General features: G+C 51.1%; 1 protein-coding gene across 14 annotated transcripts in view; it reads right to left on the minus strand.

Moving 5' to 3' along the window:
* PRKDC (protein kinase, DNA-activated, catalytic subunit) overlaps nucleotides 1-15,267 on the minus strand; it is a 151,327-nt gene that overhangs the window by 1,830 nt on the left and 134,230 nt on the right. For 11 of the 14 annotated variants that reach the window (XM_082433897.1, XM_082433904.1, XM_082433898.1 and 8 more), the window contains exons 72-85: nucleotides 14,918-15,101; nucleotides 14,332-14,492; nucleotides 12,214-12,425; nucleotides 11,178-11,265; nucleotides 10,947-11,090; nucleotides 7,468-7,672; nucleotides 6,283-6,350; nucleotides 5,526-5,746; nucleotides 5,192-5,284; nucleotides 3,064-3,153; nucleotides 2,809-2,880; nucleotides 2,528-2,729; nucleotides 1,898-2,086; nucleotides 1,168-1,307 (exon numbers count right to left, since the gene is read on the minus strand). In XM_082433897.1, the coding sequence (XP_082290023.1) occupies nucleotides 1,168-1,307; nucleotides 1,898-2,086; nucleotides 2,528-2,729; nucleotides 2,809-2,880; nucleotides 3,064-3,153; nucleotides 5,192-5,284; nucleotides 5,526-5,746; nucleotides 6,283-6,350; nucleotides 7,468-7,672; nucleotides 10,947-11,090; nucleotides 11,178-11,265; nucleotides 12,214-12,425; nucleotides 14,332-14,492; nucleotides 14,918-15,101 (2,069 nt within the window). The other 3 variants (XM_082433905.1, XR_014255729.1, XM_082433895.1) reach the window with 3 other exon arrangements.

Raw genomic sequence — 15,267 nt, forward strand, 5'->3', positions numbered from 1 at the left:
CTTTGAGGAACTGCCGCACCTCCCCAGAGTGGCTGCACCATTTTACCTTCCCAGCAGGAACACCCGAGGGCTCCGACTTCTCCAGCCCTCACCAACAACTCGCTATATTCCATTTTTTGATTCCAACAATCCTAGTGGGTGTGAAGTGGAATCCACTTCCCTTTATCTGATGACTAATGATGGTCAGCATCTTTCCATGTGCTTATTGGCCATTTGTGTATCTTCTTTAGAGCAATGTCTGTTCAGGTACTTTGGTCATTTTTTAATTGGGTGGTCTTTTTATTATTCAGCTATAAGTCTTTTATGTATTCTATACACAAGTCCCTTAGCAGCTGTATGACTTTCAAATGTTTTCTCCCATTCTGTATTTTTATTTTCCTGAGGGTAAGCACAAAAGTTTTCAATTTTGATGAATTTATCTGTTTCTTCCTTTTCTTGTTTGTGCTTTTACTGTTATACTTAAGAGTGCCAAATGTCACTGCCAAATCCCAGGTCCTAAAGATTTACCCCTGTGTTTCTTCCTAAGTATTTTATAGCTTTAGCTCTTACAGTTAGGTCTTTGATCCACTTTGAATTAACTTTGTATGTGGTGGGAGGTGGAGGCTCCACCCTCATTCCTTTGCCATTTGTTGGAAAGACCACCGAATGGTCTTGGCACCTTTGTCAAAAAACAACTGACCACAGACAGCCTTTTACTGTTAATTAATGGGAAAGTCCAACTTTTTTTCCTTCTTGTGAATCATTTCTACACATTCCTGTTTGTTTTAGACCTCAACCAGAAAGACGCGAAAGCGAAGTTAAAGGTGACCCCATCTGCACACTGGTTAGTGAGCCGCCACTGTGCTCTCCGCCCCTCGGGGCTGTGCCACCCAGGTCCCATCTGTCCTGAAAAAGGACAAGAGCAAGTTTAAAACCTAAACCTCCTCGTGCAGGTAAAGATATTCAGGCAACAGTGTAGGAATGCGGTGCAGGGGCCCCAGGCAGCCTGGGAGGGGCTCCAGAGTTAGGACCTCGCAGGGCGGTGGAGAGGCCGGCCTCCTCAGGCCATGGCCCTCCATCTGTCAGTGCCGACACCACTGGCCGAGGATAAACATATGGTGTTCAGTGATTCTTCCGAAATGCCAGCGTGTTGGCGTGTGCTTGTTTCTTCCACAAATAACGTCTTACCAGGTAATAACTGCTGGATTGGCACCTGCTAACTTTCTCTTAGCGTGATGTATCTTCTGCCGGGGATACCAGTTTTTTTCAGTTACATTTACTTCTTGAATCCATGATCCTCCTTTTCTTAGCATTTTCTGTTCAAAATTCTAAAGGAAAGGAACATGATTTTTTTTCTCTGCTTAACAGTATATATGATCCCATTCACACAGATTCAACAAGTAATGATCTTAAACAGAATCTCTAACTGGGGAGGGCGCCGCAGCTTTTTATGCAAACTCTCACGGCAGCACAAATAACAGTGACCACGACCGTGAGGGTCTTACCCTTAGGCTTAACGCATCCCTCCCTGTGGAGGGTACCATTGCTATGCTCCCTTTTGGGGGGCAGTATCGTGAAGAACCCTTGAGATTTAAGAAAGCACTATCTGTCTTTATGATCAAGGAAGACCTTGTGTGGAACGGATTTTAAACTAAAACTTGTCTCAGAGAAACCAAACCCACCATCACCAAAGGGTTAAAAATACTCTCAAGTCAGTTTCCTACAAATAAAAGGAACGTCTCATCTGATTTTCAAGCCAAGCCAAATGATCCCAAATGTTCATTCTGAGAAAGTGCTGTACAAAACAGTAAGTATTTTAGTAAACACAACATGACACATTCCCACCAGCTAACAGGAGATGCGGGTCAATCACAGGCATGCTGTAACAAAGGCACAAAGTGCGAAGAGACCACCGCACCTTCCAGTCAAAGGACGGCTCCTTCACAAACACGTCCATGGCAGTGGTGAGCAGGTCTGGGCGCGAGCGGAAAGCCCTCAGCGCACACACCATGGTGCTGCCCACGAGCCCCGTTTCTTTCAGTGGTAGCATCAGGGTGATAAACTGGCGAGTCAGACGGAAAGGCATCAGCTCAGGGACCGGCAGAAACTACAGAGAAAAGGACGTGTGAGAAGCAGTGGACGCGAGGGAGGGCCCTTCCATGGCTGTCGCTCACGCGTGGGGAGCACACCAGCTCCTGCCACACAGATGTGAAGTCACTGTGCCCAGGAGCAATGACACAGCCACGGAGACGGAGACTCGGAGCTTGATGTCAGGGAGGGTGTGCTTCACATCCCCGCAGGATGTTTTCATGACGGGGCTTCATAGAACCTCCGACCTTTCTACAGGAACACGTTTCTCTTAGCTCTGATTACCTAATTAATCTATCAGCACACCTTCCACAACCTGTCTGCACAAGGCTGAAACAAAGCTGAGATTTTCCCTCTCCCCAAGAATGACAACTTCAACGACCATGCAAACCGACTGTTTCCAGAGGGGTCGCGAAGCCCAAGGGCAACTCCAGCCCAGAGCAGAGAAGGGCACACTCACCTGGGTGGCTGATCCGAACGCATGTCCGAAGTCGATCCCAATCACGCCGCCCGTCTCCAAGCTCACCATCAAGTTGTTCAGATGCCTGTCTCCGATGCCCAGGATCCAGTGGCTGATGCACAGGAGTGCGTGGGAGCTGGCAAAGTGGCTGCGGAGAGCCAGGAAGGCCTCGGGGCCGGTGCTCATCTTCAGGAAGGCCCGCCTGCAGGGGCACAGTCGTGTGGCCTCTGCCCCCGCCCCCACCCCCCAGCCCCCGTGAGCAAAGTCGGAAACACTCTTACTTTAGGAGATAGGCCGGCACTTGACTCTCTCTTCTTCTAAAAGATGTGACTGTCTCAGTGCGACTGGCCTCCCTATGATTTAATAATGGGAAATGTCTGATTAGAGCTTCTCACGACTTGAAATTTAAAGCTCTTTGTTATAGTGAAGCTCGAATACCAGATAACTAGATTTTGACGATCTGAGGCAAAGCTTTCTCAGAAACAAAAGTGAATACGCAACCTTGAGAAGAACGAACTGGTCGGTACAACACATACTTGAACATGAGCGCGTAGGCCCCGGGGTCACACCTTCCCGACATCCTCCTCAGCCAATCTCTATACTCAGACGCTGGTGCCCGGGGGTCACTAACAAGTAGGGAAAGAGAATCAGCATTAGGAGGATGTCTAGGGTCACTGATTTCAGAGGCAAACATCACCAGGAATTCACTGAAAAGGAGTGAAGAGTCGGGGAGAATAAACACGACTTGAATCATATTGAATATTAACACTGAACTCTGCTGCTCTGGGTCTAGGATTTCAACACACCGTTATCCATTCTTAATCACTCCTCAAGAACCACGGCTATCCCCTGTGCAAAAGTTCAGGCGTAGAACCACCAGATACAATAAATGTCCCACTTCACACACAGGAACATGATGGGCTGACGATGCAGGCATATGGTCCCACACGCCTGACCCTGGGCGGGACCCCTCGCAGCAGGACAGCACCACATGCAACTTGTTTAAAGCAGGTACGTCACTAAAGAAACAAAATGACCACAAGCTACTTGTTGAAGACAGCCTGTCTGCTTTTGTCATTAAACACTGCCATGTTGTTTTTTTTTTAACCATTTCCAGTATGCAGACACAGACAAAATCCATAGTAAGTGCCAAAAAGTTATCTTCTTAAATGATGATGGATTTGAATTGAATTTGAAAAGCTTGTTTTCAGTAACGCTTCCCAGGCAAAGGCAGTGTGTGGACAGGTCGAGACACTGTTACTTGTACGTTTACCCACTCTTGGGTTTGCACCAAAAGTTTTAACAAGTTTTCCTTAAAAAAAAAATAATAATAATCACTAAAGATAGAACAACTTCACAACATGTTACTTAGTAGTTAAATCCCTTAATAAGGTGAATCTTTTCTGAGATGCTACTAAGTTAATTTCACAAAGAGACCACTCCATTTCCATCTAACTTCTCTCCTAGTTTCAACTGGATAAAAGTCTTTAGATTGGAAAACTGCAACATGTAAATTAACAAAAAAACAGCAATGATCTTAGGAATGGGGGCTGGAAGTGCCTTGTTTTAAAAAGGTAGTGGGAAGTACTGTCTGCAATTCCATATGTGAAAAGCACTTTATACTCCTTGGACACCTATGTTTGCCAGATGCCTTTCACACTCTCCCACCTCACAAGCGGGGGGCGGGGGGCGGGGGCCGTGGGAACCGGGAAGGCCGCCTGTGCGAGTGGCTCGGGCCCCCTGTGCGTCAGCACAAGCACAAGCGAGGGGGGGACTCGTGGCAGCAGGGACAACTTCAGGCAGAAGACTCAAATGAACGGAATTAGACGTTGCTCAACACTGCCCTGCGTAGCAGCTCTCACCCAGGAGTAAGAGTGTGCCCGAGGAGAACGCCGCCCCCACGCAGGTGCTCTCAGGGAGGAGCGGGGTCCAGCGAGGAGGCGTGGGCCCTGAGGCTACTGATGACCGTCGCCTCGCCCGCCAGCCTAACGCTGGTCCCCCAAACGTGCCAACCCCTGCTTCAAAACGGCGGTACGCCATGCTGTCCTTATTTTTCTTTACAGAAACAAGGAACAAATTTTTTTAAAAAACTTCCTGATTGAAAAATAACATGTTCATCATAGGAAACCTGGAAAATAAAAAAGGATAAAGAAAAATAGAAAGCCCCTGTATCATGACCTGGAACTACGCACCCACCTGCACCCCCTACATGCTGGGGTAGCCTCACCTCTCCGGCCTCAGCTGCCTCGTCTGTAGAGAGGTGACAACAATACTCACCTTGTTGGTTTTTGTAAGAAATAAATGACTTCATACACATTAAGAACTGAGAATAGTGCCACAGAAAATGTATAATTAAATGTCAGCTGCTAACCTTACTTTTTATTTTCTTCAGAGAGTCTTCTTTTTTTCCCCAAAGTTAATCCTTTTTAAAAAATTGTAATAAAATATATGCAACTACTGTTTAGAACCCTGGACTCCATTTCCTTTGTTCACCCATCAAGTGGCAGATTAAAGTACAGGCCAGGCTGCGGCCAAGGGCGCCAATGAAAGGGCCTGAAAATTCAGGTCCCTGGAGGCAGGGTGGAGGAGCCCCGCCCGGGGAGGTGACCTGTGAGCTGTGGTGGCCGGGCAGGGCCGGGGCAGGGCCCTGGGACCCCAGGTCACCTGGTGTAGGCCGCCTTCTCCTCCCGTGACATGCTGCTCAGAAGGAGCTCCTTCAAGGTGCAGGTGCTTTCGATCCATTCAATTAGCCCCAACCTGGAAGGAGAGAACAGTCATGAACACCCCTGCCCTCGCTTCTCTCGAACACAGTTCTTCCCTCACTCTCTCCACGAGGATGAACATCACGGGCTGAGCAGCGTCTGGGCTGTTGGCCTCTGTCCCATGACACCTAGAACCCCAACCGTCACGGGACGCCCCCTCCCCTTCCCCAAAACCAAGCAGGCGCTTCCGGTCCTGTGACCCCGCGTCCCCATCGCCCGCAGGGGGCCCTGCGCACCTGGAGGTCATGGGCACCACGCGGTAGGTCGTCACCTGCAGGCCCCGCTGGCCACAGGCAGCGTCGCGGGCAAGCAGCCCGTTCATGACCTGGAGCAGCTGGAGGACGCGCTGGTCCTGCCGCAGGTCCTCCCCGCCCTTCACCAGGAAGGGGTACTCCCGCTCGTCGTGCCCGCGGACCACGATGCGCGTCGGTCTCCTGAGCGAGGGCATCACTCGCACCTTCAAAGGTCAAAGGAAGCAGCATTTTCGGGCGCAGCTGAGAGACCGAGGTGGGCCCGGGTCTCATCACCAGAGGGGGGGCGAGGCCTGGGGCACGCCCTCCAGGGACACAGGCGGGCAACAGAGCAAAGGACAAGCGAGGGCACCGAGTCTCCCGGCCCCTGTTCCCGCCCGGCTGCAGTGCCAAGAGGTGCCAGGTTCCCAGTGACAAGTTAAGTGCTTATAAACATGCGTCCTCAGGAACAAGCCACACACGACATGCCCACTTGCTACAGGCACTTAAGACTCGTACGTTTGAAACAGACACACACACACACACACACACACACACACACACACACAGTTTATTCTTCGAGTTTACTAGGTCCTTAAACATGACTGATGTTGAAAGACTGGAAACATTATATTAAGGTCAGTAAATTCCCATCAGAAAACCTGCAACACAACCCTCAGAGAACCCCGTGCACTTGAGACCAGCATGGGGAGTGAACCGTCTCTCCTCGAACCTGAGGAGCTGGCTGACGCCCAGCACCTACCCGCTCGTCGAAGCCGGCGATGTGGGCGTGGTACTCGGGCACCGGCTTCCCTCTGCCGTCGTACTGACCTGGGACAAACCACAGAAGCCTGACTCAGAGGCTGCACCCTGCACGTAAAGCACACCCCCTGGTCTAACAGGAGAGAAGCTTTAACGCAAAGTTTTCACTGGACGCGTTCTTTCAAACGCTGCCGTTTCTCGGCTTGACAGGCTAGCGGACACGCTTCCCATTCGGGTGGCGCAGACAAAGGCGAACAGGGACGGCAGCGCCCCGGGCGAGCACCTGTGCTGTTGCCAGCAGAGTCAAGCTGCATGTCAGGAGGCTCCATTTTCGGTGGTTTTCTTGAAACGCATGGTATGTGATGCGCAGCTGTTAATAATAACAAAGGAAAGTGTTCCTCCGAATGCCTTTCTCCCCACTGGAATAAGGACCTAAGCGACCACAGTGAAACACTTGGTCTGGCAAATCCCACGGTGAAGACAGGGCGGGTCCTCGGTGCCACGAGCGTCCCTCCTGCCGGCACGTCGTGTGCCATCAGCTCGCCGCTTTAGGTGGGACCAGCGCACACCCCACAAAGCAGTGTGCAGGCACACCGCGTTTTACTGCACTTCTCAGATGCTGCGGTTCTTACAAATGGAAGGTCTGTGGCAACCCTGAGTTGTCAGGAGACGGTTAGCATTTTCTAGCAATAAAGTGTTTTTTAATTCAGGTACGTACATTGCTTTGAAGATACGATGCTACCGCACGTTAACGGACTACAGTATACTGTAGACATAACTTTTATGCGCACTGGGAAACCACCTGCTTTAATTTGTTCTGCTGCGGTGGTCTGGAACTGAACCCGCAGCATCTCTGAGGTTGCCTGTATTTTATTTCTGAAGAAAAGTTATTCAGGGGCAATGCGTGGGTAGGTTCAGAGGACATGACCAGCTACCGTTATTAGTAGGTGGACGTCTGAGCACTTGTCTTCACCGGGAATATCACTAGACATTTAGTAAGCGTACTATTCATAGTAATTACAGATTTTCCTAATGATGAAAAGTAGGTGGAATTTAAAATTCTTTTTAAAAAAAGAAAACCGTCAAGATCCCGATTTCACCATCTTAGAATCAGAAGTCCCCGCTCCGGCACGACTCTCCTCAAAGCACCCTGCTGCCTCCGCCGCCCCCGAGGTTATTAACTCACCAGGAACCTCGAGCGCATCCCTCAGGAATTCGGCCCTGAAGCTGCTCATCCAGGGCGAGAGCTCCTTCAGGTTCCCCGGTGCCTTCGAGCCCCTGCTCATCCTCCCGAGCAGCGAGCTGGTGACGGTGCAGAAGTCCTGGAGCTTCATGCCAGGGAGCTTAGAGCCTCCTCTCCCAAAGTGAGTATCAAATTCTTTCCCAAAAGCCTGCAATTAATGATAATTTACCTTAAAGATTAATGTTTAGTTGAACTTCTGAAAAAGTTCTAGGCTCACGAATCTTTATAATAAACAGGCGCTCAAGTTGTATTGGTTTTTTTTCTATGCTTTTAATTGATAGTTTCACTCTCCTTGAATGTTTCAACAGTCTTAAAGCACAGCAGCCTGCCTTTTGTTTTTGTCTTTGTGCCCCTTTGAGAAGATGGAAAGGATGACAGTCAGCGGTGACTTCTGGGCATAAATTCTTAATAAGGGCTTTAAACACTTGGGAAAATCCTTTAACCTCTGCGTCCGTTGTACAGCTGCTGATCTGCACCATCATGACAATGGGAGTAATTAGGAACAAAGTACAAAATAAAGGACATAATTCAATAGAAATGAACAGCCCAGGGACTTCCCTGGTGCAGTGGTTAAGAATCTGCCTGCCAATGCAGGGGACACGTGTTCGAGCCCTGGTCCGGGAAGATACCATATGCCGCAGAGCAACTAAGCCCGTGCACCACAACTACTGAGCCTGCGCTCTAGAGCCCACAAGCCACAACTACTGAGCCCGTGCTCCACAACAAGAGAAGCCACTGCAATGAGAAGCCCGCGCACTGCAACTAAAAGTAGCCCCCGCTCGCCACAACTAGAGAAAGGCCACGTGCAGCAACGAAGACCCAACACAGCCAAAAATAAATAAATAAATAAATTTAAAAAAAATGAACAGCTCAAAGTTCTTCCTCGGAGCAAAGAGAAAAACATAAGAAAAAAACACTCTCCCTTAGTGAGGGTCTTTCAAGCCATTATTTTGGATCAAGAACCGGTATAAATAGCATTTGGGTAAGCTGTATTTCTAGAAGCAGTTATTATTAGAAGTTCCTTATCTTGGAATATGTCAAATCATCCTTTGTATTAGTTTCTATTCAAATATTTAAATTATAATCCTGATATCAAAATTAAAAAAACAAAAAACAAAACTCAAGAGTATTACTAACGGTGACCTAATAGTTGTCAAGGTTCACCTGATCATCTTTAATTAGAAATGTTTTCCCAAATGTAGAACTAACCCCACATCATGAGCCTGGTATAAATGAAATATAAGCTCTGTTTTAGACAATCCACTACAGGAAAACTAACATATATAAAACACAGTTCTTCCTTGATCTATAACTGGACTAGAAGTATAGAAACAATCTGCAATTCCTAGAATGCAGGGAAAGATCAGTCCGCATTTCCCAGCATAACCAGCACCAACACTGATCCAAATGGCATAATGCCCCTAAGGGCCCCCTAGAGTGAAACCTGAGGCAGTTCTGTTTTAGTGGATTAATATTTTAATTAACCGACGCAAATTATGTGCTGATTTGATACGAAGCAGAAAGTTCTGGATGGACTGTCCCAGGTACTAGGAAGCAAGCTCCGGACAAACCACGGCTGCAGCTGCGGGGAGCTTTCTGCGGGGCTCGGCCCTGCTGGGCGGTGGGCTGAGCTTGGCCGGGACACAGCCCGCCAGGCTGCGGTTTCCAGGGCAGGGCCGACGGGCAGGCCCCCACCCCCTCCGCGGGAAGCTCACGGCGACCCCTCTGCCGCCCTCTCGGTCGGCCCTGGGCCCGCCCGCCGCAGGCTTAGCACAAGCGGCGTGGCTCAGAACAAGACCTGGCGAGCCCCAGACCCTGGCCGATCTCACACGTCAACCCTGTTGAGGCCGCCATCCCTGCTGCCCGCCCGCCGCCCGCCGGGGCTGCTCCTGCACCGTGACGGCAGAGGCTGGTGCGGCCCCAGCTGGGGACAGGGCGGACGCAAGCGCCTTCCCGCAGACGGCTCCTGCTGTGGCCGCGGGCCCGCCGCCCTTCAGTACCTTCTCGGGACGTGGGTTTCCCGCCGGGGAGCTGCAGTCACTGGGCAGCAGTGCTGTGAGGCCGACCGGATAGGACGTGGGGTCGAACGCGTGTCATAAAATGCAGTACGTGCCGAGGTTTAGGGTTTACTGTCACTTGAGACACAGCCCGGGGCCACATCAGGCAGCAGGTAGTCCTGTCTGTTCCCACATTCAGACCATTAACGGAAACTCCCCGAAGTAGGGACGACTCCCCCAGCCCTCGCTCTGGAGATCAGAACCGCCCCGCCCGCGCATCCAGACAGAGACGCCTGCGCTGGGCTCCGCGGGCAGAGGTGCGCGCAGTCAGCCCCGCCCCCGAGCCCGACTCAGGACGGCGCCCGGAGTCCCTGCGCCTACTGCACGGGAGCGCCGCTCAGCGGACGCGGGACACACAGGCCGCGGAGCAACCGCCAGCACGCAGAGGGCAGGCACCGACACGGGCTGCAGCACGCGCGCCGCCGAGCGAGAGACGCCGGGCCCCGCGGGACTCGTCCACACGGAAGGTCGGGCCGGCGAGCCCCCAGGGGCTGGCAGGGCAGGGAGGGGCGGGGACGGGGCTGCTCTGGGGAGCGGCGGGAATACAGCGAACCCTCGGGCGCCGCACACTGTGACCGCACGCGCGGCAGGCCACGCGACCTACGTCTCACTGAAGCACTTGGTACACCGGCAAGGGACAAAGACGCTCCTCCGCACCAGAGACGCGCGACTGGTGAGCTCCCGGGCTCCTGCACGCTCTAAAGCTTCTTGAGGTTTCGTGAACAGAAGCGGTTTCACCAAATTGTCAAAACGAACTCGGCGTGACAAATGCAGGAGAGGCGCACACAGGTGCTTTAGGGTGCTTTAGGCAGCGGAGGGAGGAGGCCCACCCCCGTCCCGGGGGGGGGGGGAGGGGCAAGACTGGGGTCGGGGGGGCAGGCGGGGAGCACGGCGTGCATTCTCTCCCTTCCAAGTCTGGAGCAACTTTGAAACCAGAGCTCACGCTGACGCCACAGCTCTGTCCACACAGCACCTGTCAGGAGGCCCCGTGAGCTCTCGGAGCCTTGGACAGAGCTAAGTGCTCACAAATGGTTACAACCTGCGGCAAATACAAACGTTTTCCTGGTCTGATACCCAAATCACTCTGAGAATTAAAAACATTAAACTACACATAACCTTCATATCTAAGAATCTGGCCATGAAGAACAGAATGTAATAGAAACCCTGAGGTTTTACCTGTGCCCCACTTGCCACTATCTGACCTAAAAATACGCCATCAATATCTCACAGAAAGACAAAGATCTAAGGAAAGTTTACAAATTCAACGACATTTTAAAACCAGAAGTATTAACAAACCAGCAAATAGAAGCCCTCGTCTTCACAATGACTCTGTAATCACCAAGCGGCTGCCGCCCCGCCCCGTACCTCGATAAACCTCCTTCGAAAACTCCCGACACCCGGAGCCTGTGGGTCTCCCAAGGCTGCGTACATTCTCTCATACATCCTCTCAATGTTCTTCTTATTTACGGGGTTCTTTTCTAGTTCAAGCTTGATGTCCTCCGTCCAGTCCTGTGCAGAAAGAAAGACACGTCAAGCTGGACTGCAGGCAGGTTGCACTGAGCCCGTGTCTTACGTGTGGGAAGCAGTTAACGCTACCTTAAAGAGCATCTCAGGGCTGGAGAGCTGCTCCAGGGCGTTAATGAAGTCCTGAACCACTCCTTCTCGATCTAACTTAGCTTTAATCCTACAAAAAATTACCAGGTTTAGGTGCTCAATCAAACATCTTCCAAAGATCAAGGCCTAAAATTTTTATGTATATATAATTATATTTATATATAAAACAATACATAACCAACTACATAGTCTAGGGAAGGAGCAATTTAAAAATTATCTCCAAAACAGATGAAGCACAAAGTGTGTCCCGTATCAAGAGATGAGGTGAAAGCAAATCCTCAACATTTTGGCGCACACAATCTAAAGTTAAAAGGCCCCCTTCTCAACAAACTTTCAACATTTCTCTTTCCTTTCTTTCTTTCTAAGGAACCGATCACGCTGCAGCTGCCTCTGCTGAGACACAGGAGGGCATCACAGGGTGGGTGGGCGCACGGCCAGCCCATCAGCGAGCCGGGACGAGGTCTGTGCCCCCCAGCCTTGTCCCTCGGAAGCAAAACGCTCTAAATAATGAGGCAAATCAGCTCCTGACAGAGAAGGGCAACTAAAATGCCGTGCGTTTACCAAGAATTCTTTCCGAAGTAAAACACTGCTGCCGCTCTGGCAGCTGTCCTCACTTACAAATCAACTGAAGAAGCAGAAAGGGCGACACGCGGGCAGTTCACTGACTCCTGATGAAGAAGGGGGGGCTTCCCAGAGATTTTAAATTACAGAACAATTTCAGGAACTGATTCCAAAAAGCATCTCATCTAGTCCGTCTCAACCAACAGATTACTAATGGTTAGCATAACCGTCTCACGAATAACATTTTAAGATGAACTGTGTTTACAAAAGGAAATAAACTCTACAGCCAATGACACACCAGGGCAGACGCACCCAACAGACAGACATCCAGGCCTGCTGCCCTCCACGGCAGCCCTAATTCATCTGAGGACACACGTAACCGTCCCTGTGTCTGCTCTGACCACAGACGTTTTGATAGCCTTTCAGTGTTGGATGGACCTAATTCTTCTTGTGTCACCTGGCCACAAAGTCCTTGCTCTTATGGCCAGCAGAAGTGTCTCTGAAGGAATAGCTTTCACTGCTTATTGTGAACGGGTACACGATGGCCTGCGGGTAGTGGTCGGCGATGTCCGCCACGGTGCGCTGGACGGCGACCCCCTCCTCCTTGTCCAGCAGGGCCACCATGTGGCCGATCCAGCCGATGAACTGCCAGCAAGGAATGGAAGACATCTGAAACAGAGAGCCGGGACTTAGTAAAGAGTGAAACATGCAACGTTCTTCCCTTACAGAAGTACTGAGTGTCCAACATCCAAGTATAGCTGTATTTGCTACCGTCAGTATAAAAACAGACAGACGTGTTGACAGAAAGTCTTCTCAGCCCTCTCGGTTCCGACCCACTGGGAACCATCGATTCTTCCGGGCCTTTTCAGGGCGTGTACACGTGGACCCTTTCTTCAGAAGAATGGAATCGGAGGAAACTTGCTGTTGCTGGTTTTTCTTAGATCTACCTCATTCCTTTTAACAGCTGTACCATATTCCACTTCATTTCACAAGTGCTCTATAATGAACTTTTAGGGTATTTGCAATTTTTGCTATCCAGATACTACTACAATGCACAACCCTATATGTTTATGTCTTTGTACTTGTGCTATATACCCATAGGAGAAATTCCTAAATGAGTTCCTAAATTCCTTTTTACTTTTAACGTGAACGTTAACAACTGTAAAAAGCTTTGCTAAATTTCCCTCCAAGAAGATTTTTCAAATTTCCACTTCTAAAAGTGTAGTAGAGATCAACTACTTTACAAAATCCTTTTCGACACTGGACGCAATCAATTTTTAAAATCTACTGTCACTCTGACAATTTAAAAAATCTATTTTCAATCCGAGAAGTGAAAGATATCTAATTTTAATTTGCATGTCTCATCGTTAGTGAGGCTACGCAGTCAGCGTTTACCTGCATTATGTGCTTTAACCGCATGTGTGTCGCCCGTTGCTACGAGTCTGTTTGTTGTGGACAGTGGAGACGCCTGCTCTCCGTCTCCGGTATGTGTTGCAAATATTTTTCTCCCAGTTTTTTTTTTAACTTTGTATGTGGCATTTTTTTAATGATAGAAGCGTCGAATTATTTTCCTCTATAGCTCCTGGATTTTGTCTCTTAACTCCAAGACCATTTTCAAATTTTGCTCAGGTTTTCCTCTAATGCTTTTCCAGGTGTTTATTTCAAGATAAACTCCGCTGTGCTTGGAATGCTGGTATAAAGCCAGGAAGCACAGGAGGCTTGGGGGCCCTCAGTGCAAGGCCAGCTGCCCATCTCAAGGGTCATGACAACATCGACCCACCACTCCGTTCATTTCCACACAAATTCAAAATGTTATTTTTATTGTATACAAGTATGATTTGGGGGAAAAACAAAACCATAACTTACTGAAATATTTCTTTACTTATCTTTGAGGAAAATGCATGTGTACTGCATTTCATACCGAACTGACTTTAATCTCCTGTGTAGGACCCACTGAAAACCCTTAGCCGTCCAAGCGCACAGAGAACTGACTGCGGCTCGGCGACCAGCACCGTCTACAGACCTGCCGTGTGCCCTTTCTCAACTATCACGGCATCGACTCAAAGCTTGGCCCCGCCTTCCAGTTAAACATCCACAGAAGTCGCTAAGGAGCCTTTCTGATAACCCTCCCCTTTTTCCCTGCCGCGGCCCCAGTGGAGAGGCCGGCACGGGGTGAGCGCAGGCAAGCGGGACGTGGGGCAGGAGCCCTGGGGGTTCCCGAGACGTGGAGCGTGGGGGGATGGCACCTGAAACGTCCCCCTTGCCTCGCTGCCGAACAGCGACCTGAGCGTAAGGCCCCCGGACGCACAGACGCAGCCCAGCCCTGAGGGGCAGCCCGCTCCGGGGCGCGGGACTCACCTCCTCCCGTCCCGGTCCTTGTTCAGATGCGGCCTTCGTGTCAACACCCACAGAGGAAAGTGGGTGCGTGGGAACACTCGCTTACACGGTTTTAAATGACATATGTTGTTGGGATGGAGCAAAGCTCGGTGGTTAGGAAAAGCCATGAACACACGCGCCCCACACAGCACATCCGTTAGTCCGGTCAAGTCCCCTTTGCTAGAAGGAAGACACCGACCTCTCTGGTCATCAGGCTCAGGGTCTCCTCTGGATACTGCTCGACAATCTGGAGGAGTCTGGGGAACTTCAGCCGGGCCTCGCTCGAGTGTAACTTCAGAGCTTTCAGCATTTTGTCCACCACGAGGGCTGGATACGTGTGCAGCTCTGCAGCGTCCAGGACTACCGGGGACAGGAGAGGAGACATGTGGTCACTACCCACACACAGACACGAGTGGCAGACTCAGCGCCGGCTGCTCTCCCCCAGGCTTCCTTTCTAACAACTACTGCAGCTCAGCACACGGTCTCGGACCGCGTGTAAGAGCTCCTCTCCGACGCTGACCTCTGCTACCGGGTGAAGCAGTTTGCTTCCTGGGCTGGAACACGAGGGGCGGCCGCAGGAGCTGGTCAGACACGCGTCAGGGAAGCAGACGGAGGGAGGGGACAGAGACGCCCAACTCCGGCCCCACGCCAGCCATGGGGCGTGGCCACGTCACTGCCTCTTAAACAGACAAGCCGTCTCTCAGAACACATGCCATTGAAAAACACACAGGAGACCACGGGACCTGCAAGGCCCTACGTCTCCGGCTGGCACGCGCGGGGCTCACCGGGGGGGCCCTCCTCCTGCTTGCGGAGCCGCTGGTCACAGAACTCCACCAGCGCCAGGCAAGCCGCCACCAGCCCGTGCGCAGGCTCCTGGCCCCACGCCGGGCGCCCGGCCTCCTCCTGTGCCGCCGTCCGCACGGCCTCGGAAAGGTGCTGGAATGCTCTCTGGTACAGGCCTGCCGCAACCTGGAAGGCAGAGACCCCGGCAGGCTGTGAGCGGGACCAAGCTTCCTGAAGACTCTGCCCCCCCGGGACCCGTCAGCCACCGGTAAACAGAAAGCCACTCGAGGGCAGAGCCAGGTCCGCCTGGACTGGGAAAGAGACGCCAGCCCCGCGCCACCCCGGCACCTGA

The sequence above is a fragment of the Balaenoptera physalus genome (genome assembly GCF_965194825.1).
Source record: "Balaenoptera physalus genome assembly, chromosome: 17".
Taxonomy (NCBI): Eukaryota; Metazoa; Chordata; class Mammalia; order Artiodactyla; family Balaenopteridae; genus Balaenoptera; species Balaenoptera physalus.